This window comes from Chiloscyllium punctatum, chromosome 1 (assembly GCF_047496795.1).
Source record: "Chiloscyllium punctatum isolate Juve2018m chromosome 1, sChiPun1.3, whole genome shotgun sequence".
Lineage (NCBI taxonomy): Eukaryota > Metazoa > Chordata > Chondrichthyes > Orectolobiformes > Hemiscylliidae > Chiloscyllium > Chiloscyllium punctatum.
Window position 1 is genome coordinate 33,987,220 of NC_092739.1, and position 18,931 is coordinate 34,006,150.

Genomic DNA, 18,931 nt, shown 5'->3' on the forward strand with positions numbered 1-18,931 from the left:
CTATCCGCTCCAGCCTCCTCTCCAACCTTTCATCTTCTCCCTCACCTTCATCTACCTATTTCATTCTCAGCTATCTTCCCACTAGCCCCACCCCCTTCCCATTTATCTCTCAGTCCCCACCCCACAAGCCTCATTCCTGATAAAGGGCTTATACCCGAAATGTCGATTCTCCTGCTCCTCAGATGCTGCCTGACTAGCCATGCTTTTCCAGCACCACACTCTCAACTCTGATCTCCAACATCTGATGCCCTCATTTTCTACTATTACTCATTATCAACCTGATTAACACTAAATATCACTTCATTATTATGCAGTTTCTTAACAAACCACTAAATGGATAGAAATTAGAAAGAATCCCTGATCTCAATGTCAGAGCTCCATTTGCTCCTCTGGATTATCATCTTCTACACCCATTAGTGTTTTGGCATGTTTCAGGGTAATGGCCACATGGATGCTGGCATCTGACAATGCAGCCTCTATCTGCCAGTCACTTAGAATACATTTCTGCATGGTAACCTGCATTTTGCAGTACACTAGCATTTTTCATTACAAGGTTTCTACAAGGAGACTTTGCACACAGGGACAGTGGCCCAACTCATGAAGTGGACCAGGCTGCGTCTCAGGATTACTCACTTGCTCTTCTAGCACTCACTCACTTTGTCCCCTCATCTAGACCATAAATACTCACTATACTGCTGTATTGGTTTGTGGTTTCGCATTGACAGAGAGCCAGGCAATATGTTAGCAGCCAACAGTCACATTGCTGCATCATGTTTCACAGCCGCAGCATGGGCCAGCAGCGTATGCAGCAATTACCACCACATGTTTTTCACACAAAAAGCCATATCTGAAAGTTGTGAGAGACTAATCCTTAAAGATGTCAAGGGGTTCCTGACAGTAAATCATGTTAGTCTTAGCTAACAGTCACTGTCAGCCCTGTGGGTCTAGTGCAGTCAGTCTGGGGATTTGCAGGAACATCATTGGGAAGTTGTACAGATCTCAGTCAGAAGACTGGTCATCATCATTCTGGTTTGTCTGACTAAATTGCTGAAGGCGTTAAGCTGCAGTCATTCAGGGGGCTCTATCCTCTGAATATGAGTGAGGATGGGTTATCAGGGGACTGGTGGTGAGGGGGGGTTTGGGCACTGAAGAACTAAATGGTGGGACGTGGAAGTAGAGTTCTGGAATGAAGAGAGGTTTACAGTTGTGAATGGAGGAACTTAATGTATAAAAAGTGGAAGGGACATTGCAAACACCACGTGATCTTCCCCAGCCTGGGGCTGAGCAGGTGCCTGGTCTCCAGCAGACCTCTAAGTGCCAATGATTTGAGGCTTTTCTTTCTCACTCAACTGCAGAGATGTGGACATAAAGTATTGAGAGGGGAAAGATTTAAAAGGGATCTAAAGGGCAACTTTTTCAGGCAAAGGGTGGTGAGTGTATGGAATGAGCTGCCAAAGGAAGTGATGGAGGCAGGTACACTTACAACATTTAAAAGGCATCTGGATGGATACATGAACTGATAGGATTTAGAGAGATATGGTCCAAGTGCTACCAAATGGGATTAGATTAGGTTAGGGTATCTGGTCAGCATAGACGACTTGGATTGAAGGATCTGTTTCCACACTGTACATCTGTGTGATTTTATTCACCAGCAGGTGTCTCTGACTCTAATGGAGCTAAAAAAAAACCACCAAAGCATCAGTGTCTGGGCTGGTGTTTCCAGTGAGGCATCCATACTCTGAGACGCTGGAGGGCATCAGGAACAGTGAACAGGGCAGTCACACCTGCAAGATATAAAAGAGAGAAAGTGTCATGACCAAGAAATACAAGTGTAACAGGTGTAAATTACATGATGGTGGGGTTAATGGGAGAGTTGCCCTGCAAGGAATATTGCTTTGTACTTGGTTAGCACTACATGGATGTTTAGCATCACTGCAGGAGCAGTCCTGGTCCTCTCCAGCCAATGCCAAGAGCCTCTCATTGTACGGATGCAGAGATGGATATCTGACACCCCACCAGCCATCCTAGATTCTTCAGCCCAGTGATTCTCCTTGAATGAGAGAAAGAGAGGAGTGAGACAAAAGTGGCTGGTTCATCTGAGAATGCTGATGTACATGGGTGGGGGAAGAGTCCCATGTGAGTGTGCAGAGACCATGCAGCATTATTTTAAAAATGTAATTCTTGTCTCTTGCAAATTTTACATGTTTATTGGTGTGTGCAAGGTATTGAAGGTCGGATTGCTTAGCACTCATTAGGTAAACTTAGAGGCATACAGCATGGAGACAGATCCTTTGGTCAACTCATCTATACTGACCAGACATCCCAACCCATTTGCCAGCATTTGGCTCATATCCCTCTAAACCCTTTCCATTCATATACCCATCCAGGTGCCTTTTAAATGTTGTAATCGTACTCACCTTCATCAATTTCACTGACAGCTTGTTCCATACAGGCACCATCCTCTGCATGAAAAAGTTACCCCTCAGATCCATTTTAAATCCTTCCTCTCCCACCTTAAACCTATGTCTTCTAGTTTTAGAATCATGCACTATAGGAAAAAGGTCTTGTCTATTTATCCTATCCATGCCTCTCATGCTTTTAAAAACCTCTATAAGGTCAACCCTCAATCTCCAACCTGGGAAAAAGGTCCCAGTCTATTCAACTTCTCCCAATAGCTTGTTGAAACACATGGCCTCTCACAATCTTTTTCATTCCCATTTTCAAAAATGTTGACGTAAATACTTCTTGTTTTTTCTGTGAGAATTTTGCATAAGTATATTCAATATTTCCTCCTACTTTCATCACTAGGTGTCAGCATCAGTCCGACAACGTGGGACAAAGCAAAGCCCACAGGTAAAAACAGAAATTGTTGGAGAAGCTCAGCAGGTCTAGGGTAGCATCTGTGACGAGAAAAACAGTGTGCATTTTCGAGTCCAGTGACACATGAGGTAAAGCACATTTGAAGGGTGCAGGTGTCATAATCAGATTTACATGAAAAAAAAGTACTTTTTTGAAAACTTAAAACTTTAAATTACATATGCAGACATGGGAGGGAGCATTTTAAACCCCATGGGTGCAGTTTTAAAATAAATTAATTTTAGGTTGAAACTGGAACCAAAATCCAATGCTTCCACTTCCAACTTTAGGAGTAATGTGTGTAACCTGCTTGCTGAAGACAGGAGCTGAACTCATATGTTCCTGCACTGAACCATCGAGAAGACTTTACCATGAAATTCAGCACCATTTCCCCAGGGTTTAGGAGAATGGAACAGAGAGAGATTGAATCCCGGTACAGGTGGGTGTTTCAATTCACGATTGCCCCACTTAGATAAAAACCTCAGAGATTACAGCTGCTTTTAAAGTTCCCTCTCGAAGAGCTCTTGCGTTTTGGAAACTTTAGAGAGAGAGAGACATGTGATTTGTTTAAGAATGTGTGCAGAAGCCATGAGGCTCTGTTGGGGAGAAAGGTTAACAGGAGTTATGTTAGATATGGTTATGTTGTCTGTAAAGGATTGGGAGCAGTTTCTTAACCAATTAGTATGTGTCAGTCTTCCAACAGACAGCGTACAAGAACTGAAGTCAGCTCTTGCGGAACAAGGTCTGGTGACCAGGCATCTTTGTTAAAAAAAAGAGCTTTCGTCTCTCCAAGCTTAGTGTGATTATTAGAAACAGCGGGGAGCCCAGACACAACCAGAACACACAATAACAATTCACTTCACAGGATGAATAGACACTCAGTTTAAACTGACATTTCTAGAGCTCTCCAGAGAGCAGCGGTTTCACCAGCTGAAATGATGTCAGGTGATGGTTGAGACTGCAGCTTCCAAGTGGAAAAATCGGGGTGGGGGCGCATATACCACCCACAGAAATGAAAGTCACCACTACCCTCAATCCTTTCACCCCTCCTCAGACACTTAAAAAGATATATTGAGAGTCTCAATGTCTACTACAAAACATTCAAGAGGCAGATGATGGATAGATCATTTGCAAGGATTGGGAGATTGTAGACTGTCCCTGTGATTACAATAGTTAGAATTAATAGCCAGTCAGACATGTCTCTGAATAGATTCCTACAGGTACAGCATAGTTTCAATTATACAAACATAGCATTCTGAGTACCACCACACTAACCAGGAGGGACGTTTTAAAAAATAAACCATAAGCATCCAACAACGCACAGTTGCTGTGCATTCATACAGAAAGGTTTATGAAGGTGTGAGACAGAATCCTGAGACTTGCCATGTTTCATTCATATTGAGCAGTTTAACATTTCAGAGCTGTTTGTTTCAGAAAGCAGATTAAAGAACTGGTTGAAAGTAGGTATGAAACTTAACAGTCACCCTTGGGAAAAGTGTGATCAGTCAGCTACAGGGGCAGTGCAATGTGAACTAGATGACCACCAGAGCTGTAATAAAATAAAACTATCAAATGCTGATTTGGAGATGCTGGTGTTGGACTGGGGTGGACAAAGTCAAAAATTACTCAACACCAGGTTAGAGTCCAACAGGTTTATTTGGATGCAGTAGCTTATGAAGTGCCTGATGAAGGAATAGCGGTTTGAAAGCTAGTGCTTCCAAATACACTTGTTGGACTATAACCCGATGTTGAGTGATTTTCGACTTATTCACCAGGGTAAGCCTGCTATGTTGCACCACAGAGAGGAGCACGGAAGATTACAGCTGCAAGGACAAAAAAGGCACTGAATGTTCATCTTCAAACGAAGAGGAGGAGGAGGAATGGGATGAAACTAAGAAACTATTCATAGAACAGATGTACAGAGGAACCTTGATTATCCAACATTCGATTATCCGAATTTTAGATTATCCAGACAATTCACAAGGTCCCAGTACTTGGCTAAACTGTGTTATCTGGCATTCGATTATCTGAACATTCAATTATCTGAACAAAATACTCCCCGCCTGTGTTGTTCGGATTGTTGAGGTTCCTCTGTATACATTGCTTTCCAAGATGGCTGAATAGCATGAAGTTTAACCAGTTTTGTCTCAATCACAGGAAATCTAACAAAAACCTCTTGGTGATTCTTATCACCCACTGCAGCGTCTTTTGCAATCAACTAAATATGCACCTATTCTTCCTTCTCCTGCATTAATGTTTGTCATGAGAGAAGTGAATTGTCCATTGGGACGAATAATGGTTATGTCAGTAAAGTGGCACTAATCAATAAATTGTATATAGCATAAGAGTCAGAAACTAGAGGGCATAGGTTTAAGGTGAGGGGGGAAAGATTGAAAAGGGACCTGGGGGGGTGGGGGTTCTCATCAGAGGGTGATGCATGTATGGAATGAGCTGCCAGAGGAAATGGTAGAGGCTGGTACAATTACAACATTTAAAAGACATCCGAATGGTATATGAACAGGAAAGCTTTGGAGGGATATGAACCAAATGCTGGCAAATGGGACTAGATTAATGTAGGATATCAGGTTGTCACGGTTGAGTTGGACCAAAGGGCCTATTTGCATACTGTACAACTCTCTGACTCTAAGAAAAACAATATAAGTTGGGTTCGTACTTAATGCTTTCAGAAGTTACTTATATTCATATTCAGGACCCTATCCTCTGCAAAATTGGTTTGGATGGAGATGAGGAACAGCGGTGGGGGGGGAGTTGGTGGAGGATAGAGTCACAAATGGAAAAGATCCACAGCCCCCTAACAGTAACCACAATATAGCACTTATGAAAAAGGGATTACAATAATCAAGGGTGATTTCAATTTACATGTAGATTGGCATTGTGTAATGTGATAGCGTTAATTCATGACCTGAGATTAAAGACAACCCTTTGAATCTTGTATCTAGTTTACAAGGGAGAAGATTGAGTCTAAGGCTAGTATTTTAAATATAAATAAGGGCAACAGTATGACCATGAAAGCTGAATTGATTGAAGTCTAATGTGATTCTAGACTACAGGATAATCCAACAGAAAAGCAGTGGCCAACATTTAAGGGGGTATTTCAGAATATTCAGAAGAAGTATGTTCCTACTATAAAGAAACATTCTAAGGGGAGGAGCCAACATCTACAATTAACTAAAGAAGTTAAGGGGAAGTGTCAAACATAAGGAATGAGCATATAAATATACAAAGATGAATAATAGGTCAGATGATGTAACAGTGTAAAAAGAATAACATAAAGTAACCGAAAGATTAGTCAGGAGAAATAAATTTGAATATGAGAGGAAGCAAGCCAGGAATGTGGAAACTGATAATGACTTTGATAGGTGTTTAAAAGAAAAAGAATACATATAATATAGTGAGTGTCGATGCACTGGAAAATGAAAATAGGGAGTTAATAGTAGATAATAAGGAAATAGTGATGAAATGAGCACAGTTTGCTTCTGTCTTTATATAAGGGAGACAAAAACATTCCAGCAATAGCTGTCAATCAAGAGGTGGAATTGAGAGAGGAACTTGGTGAAATTACAATCATTAAGAAAACAGTATTTAGCAAATTCATGGAGACGCAGGCTGCCCAGTCACCAAGTCTTGAAGGGCTCCATCCTAATGTCTTAAAAGAGGTGGCTAATAAGGTAATAGATGTGAGTTTGTGTTTATTTTCTAAAGTTTCCATAATTCTGGAAAGGTTCCATCAATAGGATATCTAACCTCATTATTCAAAAGAGGATAGAATCCCTATGGTCTGGAAACCAGCCATTAGGCTCGACAAGTCCACACCGACCCTCCGAAAAGTATCCCACTAGATCCATTTCCCTACCCTGTTACTTCACATTTCCCCTGACTAATGCATCTAACCTTCACATCCCTGAACACTATGGGCAATTTAGCATGGCCAATTCACGTAACATGCGCATCTTTGGACTGTGGGAGGAAACTGGAGCACCTGGAGGGAACCCGCCCCAGATACGGGCAGAATGTGCAAAACCCACACAGACAGTCACCTGAGGCTGAAATCGGACATGAATCCCTGGCGCTGTGAGGCAGCAGTGCTAGCCACTGAGCCACATTGCCACCCACGTACAGAAAACAGGAAACCGTAGGCCCAGTCATCATGATGTCAGTTGTGAGGATGGTATTGGAATTGATCTTTGAGGAGGTTGTGGTTGGATATTTACAAAAATGTGAAATAATCAGAAAGAGTCAGCATGGTTTTATGAAAGGGAAACAATGTTTAGCCAATTTATTGGGAGTTCTTTGAAGAAGGAATACAAGCTATAGATAAAGAGTTGATGTACTGTTCTTTGTTTTAACAAGAAGCTCCTTTAGTAGTTTAATCTGCAAAATAAATGTTTGTAGTGTAGGGGATAACATGCTAACATCGATAGAAGATTTGCATGCTGGCAGTAAACAGAGTCTTACAGCAAAGAAGCAGACCCTTTGGCCCACCATGTCTATGCCAACCAACAAAATGCACTAATCCCATTTACCTGCACTTGGCCGACAGCCTACAATGCCCCTGGCATTTTAATTGATCATCCAGATGCTTCTTAAACATCGCCAGTGTACTTGCCTCCACCACCTTCTCAGACAGCACAATCCTTATTTCTACCATTTTCTAGGTGAAAAATTGGATCTCCGCTAAACCACTTACCTTAAAGTTATGCCCTCTGGTCTTAGACATGTCTGCCATGGGGAAAAGATTCTCACAATCTATTCTGTCTATGCCTCTCATAATTTTGTATACCTCAATCAGATCCCATCCTCAGCCTCCTCTGCTCCAAGGAAAACAAACACAGCCTTTCCAGTCTCCTTTCCGATCTGAGATTTTTCATCCCAGGCAACATAGATAGAACATAGAACTTAGAACAATACAGCACAGAACAGGCCCTTCGGCCCATGATGTTGTGCCGAACATTTGTCCGAGCTTAAGCACCCATCCATGTACCTATCCAATTGCCGCTTAAAGGTCGCCAATGATTCTGATTCTGCCACTCCCACAGGCAGCGCATTCCATGGATAAAGAACCTACCCCTGACATCCCCCCTATACCTTCCACCCTTCACCTTAAATTTATGTCCCCTTGTAACACTCTGTTGTACCTGGGCAAAAAGTTTCTGACTGTCTACTCTATCTATTCCTCTGATCATCTTATAAACCGCTATCAAGTCACCCCTCATCCTTCGCCGTTCCGATGAGAAAAGGCCCAGCACTCTCACCCTATCCGCGTATGACTTATTCTCCATTCCAGGCAACATCCTGGTAAATCTTCTCTGCACCCTCTCCAAAGCTTCCACATCTTTCCTAAAGTGGGGCAACCAGAACTGCACACAGTACTCCAAATGTGGCCTAACGAAGGTCCTGTACAGCTGCAACATCACCTCACAACTCTTGAATTCAATCCCTCTGCTAATGAACGCTAATACACCATAGGCCTTCTTACAAGCTCTATCCACCTGAGTGGCAACTTTCAAAGATCTATGAACATAGACCCCAAGATCCCTCTGCTCCTCCACCTTACTAAGAACCCTACCGTTAACCCTGTATTCCGCATTCTAATTTGTCCTTCCAAAATGGACAACCTCACACTTGATAGGGTTGAACTCCATCTGCCACTCCTCAGCCCAGCTCTGCATCATATCTAAGACTCTTTGCAGCCGACAACAGCCCTCCTCACTATCCACAACTCCACCATTCTTCGTATCATCTGCAAATTTACTGACTCATCCTTCGATTCCCTCTTCCAAGTCATTAATAAAAATTACAAACAGCAGAGGACCCAGAACTGATCCCTGCGGAACTCCACTTGTAACTGGGCTCCAGGCTGAATATTTACCTTCTACCACCACTCTCTGACTTCGACCGGTTAGCCAGTTTTCTATCCAACTGGCCAAATTTCCCTCTATCCCATGCCTCCTGACTTTCCACATCCTGCTGAACCTCCTCTGCACCATCTCCAATGCAATCAGGTTCTTCCATTGGTGTGTCGAAAAACTACACACAGTGTTCCATCTGTGGCCTAACCAATATTTCATAAATTTGTTACAAGACTTCCTTGTTCCTATAATTCTATGCCTGATTAATAAAGACAAACATCCTGTATACTTTCTTCATCACCCTGTCTACCTTTGCTGACACCTTCAGGGACCTTTGGGTTTGTACTCCAAGATCCCTGTACCGTCCTTATCTTATTAGCCCTCCCAAAATCCACCACTTCACACTTCCATCTGCTGTTTCTCTGCCCAATTTCCCAGCTGATCAATATCACACCAGCCTGAAACCATCCTCATCATTATCAACAACAGCGCCAATTTTTGTGTCATCTGTAAACTTACTAATTATACATTTTACATTTACATTCAAGTCATCGAAATACAAAACAAACAGCAAGGGTCCCAACAGCGAGCTTTGTGATACACCACTGGTCACAGGCCTCCAATCACTGAAACATCCCAACACCATCACACTTTGCCTCCTCCTTGCAAGCCCAGATTTGAATCCAGTTTCTCAACTTGCCTCAGATCCCCTGGGCTCACTCAATAAACTTAGTCATACAGGGTCTCCCTTTAACAAATCCATGCTATCTGTGATCAATCCATGCCTTTCCAGTATTGATTAATCCTGTCCCTCAGATTTTTTTCCAATAATTTCCCCGCCACTGACATCAGACTAACTGACCTGTAACTATCTCACCTAATCTTGCTGCCGTTCTTGAACAAAGGAAGTACATTAGTAATCCTCCAGGCATCTGTCACTTCACCAGTAAAGTATTAATATCTCCACCAGGACCCCAGCAATATCCTTGCTTGCCTCCCACAGCAGCCCAAGATGCATCCCATTAGGCCCTCAGTGTTGTTGAACCTGTATGCCCATTAGAATGTCTGATACCTCCTCCTTATTAACCTTAACATTTCCTGGAGCATTAATATCCCATCTGAAATCTTCAGCTACAATATCTCCCTCCTCTGTAAATACACACGAGAAGTATTCATTTAAGACCTCAACCCCCTCCTCTGGCCGCAAGCATAGGTTTCCCTATTGGTCTCTAATAGGCCTCACTCTTTCCCTGCTAATCATTTTATTCTTAATGCGCCTATAAAATGCCTTGTGTATTTTCCTTGATCCTATCTGCCAAAGCTATTTTGTGGTGTCTCTTTGCCCTCCTAATTCATTTTTTAAGCAACTCTCCACATTCTCTATATTCTTGAAAAACCTCCCCTGTTTTTAATGTACTGTATCTGACGTGTGCTTCCTTCTTTTTCTTCACCAAACTCTGAATATCCCTTGACATCCAGGGTTCTCTGGAGTTGCTACCCCTGCCCATCACTCTGAGAAAAACATGCTGGCCCTGAATTCTCACAATAGTACTTTTATAAGACTCACACTTTCCAAATGTAGATTTATGTGCAAGTATCTGCTCTCAGTCTATATTTGCCAAATCCTGTCTGATGATATTGAAATTAAGCTTTCACCTATTCAGACACTTCTGCAATATCCTTATCCCTTTCCATAATGACTTTGAATCTTACAGAGTTATGATCACTATTCCTGAAATGCGCACCACTGAAATTTCAATCATTTAACTGGCTTCATTCCCTAGGATTAAGTTGGGCACTGCCCCATCTCTGGTAGGACTATCTATGTACCGGGCGATCACTCTCAGATAGTCTGATGGGACTGTCACTAAGGCGATCATAGTTAAAGTTAGTAAATTTGAAATCCCTTACAACTTTAACTTTGTTTTTCTCACACCTTTCCATGATTTGCCTACATATCTGCTCCCCTATCTCCTCCTGTCTGTTGGGAGGCCGATAGTATAATCCCAGAAAGCTAACTGCTGCTTTTTTATTTCTAAGGTGGCTTCATTTGAAAACTCTTCTGGGATATGTTCCTTCATTACCGCAGCAATGGTTTCCTTTATCAACAATGCAACACCCCACATCTTCTGTATCCCACTCTGTAGCATCTGAATCTTCTATACCTTATCTTCTATACATGGTCTGTTTGTGATTGCCAATATTGGACAAGTGGTGTCCCATGTGGATTTGTGCAAAGGTCTGAGCTTTTTACATATTATGTCAATTGCTTCAGTGTGAGGAGCAAAGGCTCTGTGGCTAAACTTCTAGATAACACAAAGATATAGAGGAAAGTGTGTTGTGAAGTGCATATTAGGAAGATGTAGATGGTTATAGGCAAGGTTGATTGCGTGAGCGATGGAGTATAAATGGAAAAGTGTGATGTTCTTCACTTTGATGAATTACAACTACTTTAAATTATTAACAAAACCAGGAATTGCTGGAAAAGCTTTCACTTATAATTTACACTCCCTGTTCCGACAGCGAGTAAAAGCAGAGTTGTGAGTGATTGTAAGTCACGTATTCACCCAATGGATGGAAACAGCGCACCCAATGAGGCTGACATGGAGATGTATCACATTATAAAAATATTGAGATGGGAGAAGGCAATTGATGAATAAATACATTGTTAAAATCACACAACACCAGATTATAGTCCAACAGGTTTATTTGGAAGCACTAGCTTTCGGAGTGCTGCTCCTTCATCAGGTTTTTGTGGTCAGCCCAACCACCTGATGAAGTAGCGACGCTATGAAAGCTAGTGCTTCCAAATAACCCTGCTGGACTATAACCTGTTGTTGTGTGATCTTTAACTTCATACACCCCAGTCCAAAACCAGCACCTCCAAATGATGAATAAATAAGATGCATAGAAAGTGCTGACTGGATGAGCAGTAATGCATAAGCATGCAAATTAGGAGTGAGCTTTTCAATTTCGTGAGCCAACTCACTTGGTAAGATCATCGTTGGTACGTTTGTGGCCTCAACTCTATTTTCTGTTTACCCTCTATACCTTTTGACTCTCTAATAATCAAGAATTTGATGGAGTACGTTTGGCAAGTTGGAGTTAAAGAAGACAGAAAATTAACCATAACATGCATGGCAATCAGCAAATGTTATTCATTTTTCCTAATTGTTATTAAATTGTTTCCTACACATCAAAATCTGGGTCATGGTCATGGCTGCTCAAGTCCTTAGTCACTTCCAACCATGCAGGCAGTCATTAAATATAAGTGCAGAATTAGGTGTTTTGGCACATTGAGTCTACTCCACCATTTGATCATGGTTGATATTCTTCTCAACTCCACTCACCTACCTTCTCCCCTTACCAATCAAGAACTAATCTATCTCTGTCTTAACTAAGCTCAATGACGTGGCCTCCACACCGTTCTATGCCAATGAGTTCCTCTGACTCAAGAAATTCCTCCTCATCTCAGTTCTAAAGAGTAGGTCCTTCATTCTGAGGCTGTGCCCCCACAAACTAGTGTCTCCTGCTGGTGAAACATTTTCTCTATATCTACTCTTTTCCAGGCATCTCAGTATTCTGTAAGTTTCAATGAGATCTCCATCAAGTAGAAAAACTGAATCCTCAATCATTTCTCATAAGACAAGCCCTTCATCCCCGGGATCATTTTTGTAACCTCCTCTGGACACCCTCTAATGGCAGCACCTCCTTCCTTAGATAAGGGATACAAAAATGCTCACAATATTCCAAATGCAGCCTGACCAGAGCCTTATACAGCCCCAGCAGTACACATCTGCCCTTGTATTCCAGCCCTCTCGAGATGAATGCTTAACATTACATTTGCCTTCTTAACTGCCAACTGACCTGCACATTAACATAAAGAGAATCCTGATCCAGGACTCCTATGTTCCCTTGTGCTTCAGATTTCCAAAGTCTTTCTCTGTACAGAAAATAGTCTATGCTTCTATTGGTGCTACCAAATTGCATTACCTCACATTTTCCCACTTTGTATTCCACCTGCCATTTCTTCTCTCAGCCTGTCCAAGTCTTTCTGCAGCCTCCCTGCTTCCTCAACATTACCTACCCCTCCACCTATCTTTTTTCTGCAAACCTACCAGCAATGTCCTCAATTCCTTCATCCAGATCATTAATGTATAATGTGAATACATTATTGAGGGGTCTCAACACGGACCCCTGTGGAATTCTGTTAATGATCAGCTTCCATCCTGAAAGAGACTTTGTTAACCCGTCTGTTTGCCTTCTGCCATTTAGCCAATCCTCTGACCTTACTGATACCTTCCTCCTAACACCATGCACTCTATTTTATTTAACAGCCTCCTTCACAGCACCTCATCAACAGCCATCAGGAAATCCAAATAGATCATATCCACTGGCTCTCCTTTGTCTAACTTGTATTTTTGCCTCTTCAAAGAGCTCTATCAGAATCGTTAGGCATGACCTCCCCTTGATAAAGCTGTGCTCACACTACTCCAATTGTACCACTAGTGTACTATTTTGAGTATTCTGCAATCTCAACCTTAATAATGGACTCTACGATCTTAAGAATAACTGAGGTCAAGTTAATTGAACAATAGTTTCCTGTCTTCTACTTCTCTACCTTCTTCAGCAGAGGCATTACATTAACTATTTTTCATTCCTCTGCAACAGTCACTGGCACAAATGATTGCTGAAAGATCACCATCAATGCCTCTGCAAACTTCTCCGCTATCTCCTTTAGAACTCTGGGTGTAGTCTACCTGCTCTGGGTGATTATCCATCTTGATAGGTGTCAGCTTGGCCAGCACCTTCTCTTGAGTGATGGCCATGACACTCACCTCAACTCCTGACTCTCTTGACGTTCTGGATGCTACTGGTGTCTTCCAATGTGAAGACTGATGCAAAATACCTATTCAGTTCCTCCCCCATTTCTTTGTTCCCTAGTACTGTTTCTTCAGCCTCATCTTTCACGAATCCAACGTCCATCTTGCCTCTCTTTTACCTTTTACATATTTAAGAAGTTTCTTATAATCTTCTTATATTACTAGCTAGCTTACTCTAATATTTCATCTTTTCCCCTGCCTTAATGCTTTTTTTATTTATGCTCTGTTGCTTTTTAAATGCTTCCCAATCCTTTGGCTTCCTACTAATCTTCAACACAATGTATGCTTTTTCTTTTGCTTTGATGCTATCCCTGACTTCTCTTGTCAATCATTGTTACCTCGTCCTCACTTAGTATGTTTCTTCTTCCTTAGGATGGATTTCTGCTGTGCCTCTTAAATTACCTCAAAGAAACCCCTACCATTCTGGCTGAACCATCTCCCCTGCTAGGCTCCCCTTCCAATCATCTCTGGCCAGCTCTTGTGTCATGTCTTTGTAGTGCCTTTACTCAATTATCAAGGTGCAGACTAAGTTTGTAACAAGGGTTTGGATCTGGAATCTGGCACCAACTGAGGAGGCTAGGAATCTTGAGTCTGGGTCAGATGGGTGGCTGCGGTTGCCTTATTGAGGGTCAGCAGCCGTGATGATTAGAAATTAGGTTAACTATTGCATTGTAAATAGTGGGCTGACTTATAATAAAGTACTTATCATCTTTATAGCAGTCATCCCCAGCTTTAGGATTCCTGAATGGAGTTCCTATTTGTCTAAATTGCTTCAAGTCGGTCTGTGATTTTGGTTTTGCAGTGTAGACCTCAACCATTCATTTGCAAATGACCTATCATCTGCTGAAGTGTGGGCATTGTCATTATTCAATATCGTGGGCATCAACATTTTGGCCAAAAACTTGAAACATTTAAAAACTGAAAGAACTGCAAATGCTGTAAATCAGAAACAAAACCAGAGGTGGCTGGAAAAGCTCAGCAGGTCTGGCAACATCTGTGAAGAGAAATCAAAGTTAATGTTTCGGGTCCGGTGACCCTTCCTCAGAACTTCAGTTCCGAGGAAGGGTCACCGGACCTGAAACATTAACTTTGATTTCTCTTCACAAATGCTGCCAGACCTGCTGACCTTTTCCAGCAACTTCTGTTTTTGTTTCTGAACTTGAAACATTTGTTGTACAAGTGACGTTCAGAAATAGTGCGGCTGAATCAATTTGTTTTTGTTGTGTAAGGCAGTTAGATTTGAAAGGCTTAACTGACATCATTAGATAGCCTCTGTCCATCAGGATATGAAGGTCTCTTCTTGTGAAGAGCCAGCCAGAGTTGTTAGAATTCTGTGCTGGTCACTAATGCTGTATGAGAATGTTTTAGTAGTGGAACTTAAAATAGCTCTTAATTTGAGCCTGATGCTGTACAAAAGACAATCATATATGCAACTAGGCATTAAGCATTATGTAACAAACCAATTTACTGTTTATCAACATTGAGCTTGTCTTCTCTCTGAGACATCACGTGACCATCCTTTCCCATGTGGTATTAGTTTTCTAGGCTGATACCAGCAAGAAGGATTGGTGGTAGCGAACCAAGACATCAGACATGGTTCCAGCAGAAACCAAAGTATATAGAATTTCTTGGCTCATGCTGTGCAATGTTGTCAGTAATAGTTAATTTCAAATGAAAAGCAACTTTTTTTGTCATGAAATGAAGATAAAACGTAGTGATAATCGACACATGAATTAATATCAGCAGGAAAAAGCAAAACAAATTCGATTCCACCCTCGGATGACTGTCTCTGTGGGGTTTGTACATTCTCCCCATGTCTGTGTGGGTTTCCTCAGGTGCTCTGGTTTCCTCCCACAGTCCAATGACATGCAGGTCAGGTGGATCGACTAAACTGCCTGTAGGGTTACAGTTATAGGGTAAGGGAGTGGTTCTGGGTGGGATGCTCTTCAGAAGGTCGATGAGCAGAATGGCCTGCTTTCATGCTGTAGGCTGTCTCTGATTCTATGAAATGAAAGAAACTATTTAAATCGTTATTGTGAGCAGAATAGGGAAATGTTTTCCCTATAGACTTTATGTATATTGTGGGAAGCATTTGTAATTATGTTACATCGAACACTTTGTACAATGATAATAAACAATCATGACATTTTAGCAATATATAAAACTTTTATTTCTTGTTGAAAAATAACAAGTTTCACTTCAACCTGTACAATTTAATGCTGCACGTCCTAATTAGCTGAATTAATAAGGGTGTATTCATCGACATCTGTCAAACTTTAGAGAGATGTGAGATGACAACTTCTGTTTTTGTTTTGTCAGAGTTATGGGCCAGACAGTTAGTAAAATTACTTTGGGCAGATATCCATCAGTCCAAGGTTGTGACACTAGCACATTTAACAATTCATTGTTATGATGCTGTCACAATAACAGGTATTTATTCCTTTTTGAAAAATCTCTTGGCATCAACTCCTTCATATGAATAAGCCTGTAAGAGATTTTATAAATGTTATTACACTGGTATTAAATCTGAGGTAATATATCACAACAGTAAAGACAGGTGTGTTGAACTGCTCTGTGATGACATTAATACTGGGATAAGATGTTTTTGTTAAACTGTTCTATTTCAAATTACAGAGTGTTTCGTTTTAAATATGCTTCAATATTCACTATTTGAAAGTCCCTGAGGAAAGAGAATCGATCATGCTGTCACGTGTGCTGTTGAGCAATGTCTCTGTTAACCCTAAACTACATCTCATGGATGAGAATCACACTCCATTATCAAAATATCCAAATGGTACTGAGGAGGAAAATCACAAGAGGCAGGTGTAGAGAAACTTAACAGGTAAAAATTCTCAGTCCATCCTCTCCATCCTCAGGTTACATTAGTATTGTGACAGTATTTCTTAAGCCTTACCTTAAGTTGGTTGATTTCGTACATCTTCCAAGCCAGTTTTCTGATTAGCACTTGAGTTAAAGGTTTAGCTTGGCATAATGGTGCTCAATTGGCTCTCTGGCCTTAGGCACATAACCTAGGTGGCACTTTAATGGAGTAATGAGGGGAATGTTGCACTGTTGGAGCTCTATCATATAAACTGGAAATGGCAAAGAGGGCGTAAGATCCCCAAGAAGTATTGATGCTCAAGATGTGTTGCCTAATGTTTAGTCCTCAACCAGCTTCAGTAAAAATGACCGTTATATGCCCAATATTTGTTTGCTCTTTGTGATACATTTGTCTGAAATTGACTCGAGTTTTTTGAACAAAACAGTTAATACACCATTGTAATGAAGTGCGTTGGGGTGTTCTAAAGGTGCACTGTGCACATACAAGTTCTTTACGTAGACCTTAAAAAGATATTTGCAAAAATTCAAAGAAGTCAGGAAATACTAAAAAAACCTAAAATTAATTACAATTCCTCTTACTAGCATTTTTAAACAAACTGTACTTTATGATATTATTTATGAGTAACTGACACCCAACAGTGAATTTACCTGTACAAGCTCATCTCCAACAATTTCCCTTGTTGTCAGTAGCTCCTTGTTGTTGTCTTTTCTGATGAACTTTCCGACAAGCTTGTTTCCCTCACAAACCCATGAACCCTGGAGAAAAGAATTACGTTCTGTTAGTCCCAAAATGAACACAATTTTGAAGGGATAAAGCTAATAAAATTGTTGTAGGAATGCACAGAACATAAGCAATGTAGTTAAACAAGGAACAAACACAAATAACTTTAGTTACTCTCTCAACTCTTCCCAAAAACATTTATTGATTGCACAGATTATTTAATTAAACTGTACAAGAGCAATAAACACTCTTTCTGATTCTTACATTCACTTCTGTTCCATCTGCCAGTACATAGTCGAATGCTACTCCCAAAGTGAACTCAATTTCTTTTGTTCGGAAGGTACTGGACTCTTTGACAGTAAACTTATCCCCATCTTGGTGAATTGTAAGTTTCAGGTTATCATGGCTGGCAAGCTTTCTTTTCATAACATTTATTCCTGGGGGTTAAAATGAGGATTGTTACATTATTAAATTGAAATAGAATCCCAAGCTATTTTTAAATACAAGCTGTAGAATTTTCTTTCTGCTTTGCAATCATGAAGATGTACATTACAAATAATTCAAATTAGGGAAAGGGGTATAGCATGCCTTGTGAATCATAAAGAAAAACAAACTGATTTGGAATTAAAAAAAACTTTTAGTGCCAACTTGCAGAAGAAAGTTTTTACAGTAATTGTAATAAAATGTTACATCATGCATTCAGTGTTCATTATTCAAGTTTAATCAGTTACAGCAGAAAGTAATCAATTTGGGTGTAAATTGTTTTCTCACAAATTGTCTTTGTGTACTACTAATGACTAGGCGATATTGCCAATAATTTGTGTTTGGCACTATTAAGCTCCTCAAAATTTAAGATTGTTCTGTATTTGCAATGGCTAGCCTAGATTTTCCCTCTTGTTGCAAAAGTATTTTACTAGCATGAGAAAATAGTTAATTTACGAGTTTATTAGTTCTTTAATAGTGCATAATTTCTAAAAGCAGAATAAAATACAGGAACCTCTTTTTGCCAAAATTCTATAGACACTTTTATGTACTCTTACTGACGAGACAGTGTTTTTCTATTCCAGTGATATTTTCTGAAGTGAAAGTTGTTTTGAAAATTGTTTGCATGAATATTTTTGTTTGTACAAATTTACAGTTATGAATTAGTTGAATGTCTATTATCATACTCACCCATCTGTTCCATAAACTTGTCATAGTTGTCATTTCTTTCAGTCTTCCAGGTACCATTGAATGCCATATTTTAATGAGAGCTTGCTCCCCTAAACTGCCAGTGTAGAATCTCTCCTCCAGTTTCAGCTTTTAAAGCTTACAGGTTAGTCACAGCTAGGGTTTTATCAGTATGATTGTGATGTGGCTGGGTAAAGTTCAATTACTTCACGTGACTTCTACCAAGGACATTATAATGGAATATTATGTAAGCACTTTAAAAGTTTAAGGGGTGGGACTTGATAAATTTGACAGATAGTTCTAACCAAAAAAACCCCACAATATTCCAGTTTGCCATTCTTCAGAATTATTGGCATGTTTCTTTGTAAAAAAAAAGGCAGTGTATCTTATGAACTAAGTAGCTTAAAGAACTTAAAGAAATCTGATATCATTCTCAACTGGTGGGTTGCCATGATGTATAAGATAGCTCCCTGTACTGGAAAATAAAATGTATTTACTTAATTTTCTCTGAGTGGTTTCATTCTCTCTCCTACTCCCCCTTTGGCCTCCCAATTTTTGCCTCAATTCCAGAAAAAATGGAGGCTAGCTCC

At 40.6% G+C, this 18,931-nt stretch overlaps 1 protein-coding gene across 1 annotated transcript; it reads right to left on the reverse strand.

The window, feature by feature from the left end:
• Positions 1–15,755: 15,755 nt before the first annotated feature.
• fabp2 (fatty acid binding protein 2, intestinal) lies at positions 15,756–18,483 on the reverse strand. The gene is made up of 4 exons (XM_072589529.1): positions 18,345–18,483; positions 17,436–17,608; positions 17,099–17,206; positions 15,756–16,094 (listed from the first exon to the last, which is right to left on the reverse strand). Exons 1-4 carry the CDS (start codon positions 18,409–18,411, stop codon positions 16,044–16,046), a joined length of 399 nt encoding a protein of 132 aa, XP_072445630.1. The 5' UTR covers positions 18,412–18,483; the 3' UTR covers positions 15,756–16,043.
• Positions 18,484–18,931: the final 448 nt, after the last annotated feature.

Bases quoted from the DNA above. Each gene is read 5' to 3' on its own strand.
- fabp2 (XM_072589529.1), bottom strand. From the start codon at position 18,411: ATGGCATTCAATGGTACCTGGAAGACTGAAAGAAATGACAACTATGAC. The intron at 17,609-18,344 runs GTGAGTATGATA...TTTAACCCCCAG, and splicing joins CAAGTTTATGGAACAGATGG to GAATAAATGTTATGAAAAGA. The intron at 16,095-17,098 runs GTAAATTCACTG...AATCTCTTACAG, and splicing joins TTGGAGATGAGCTTGTACAG to GCTTATTCATATGAAGGAGT.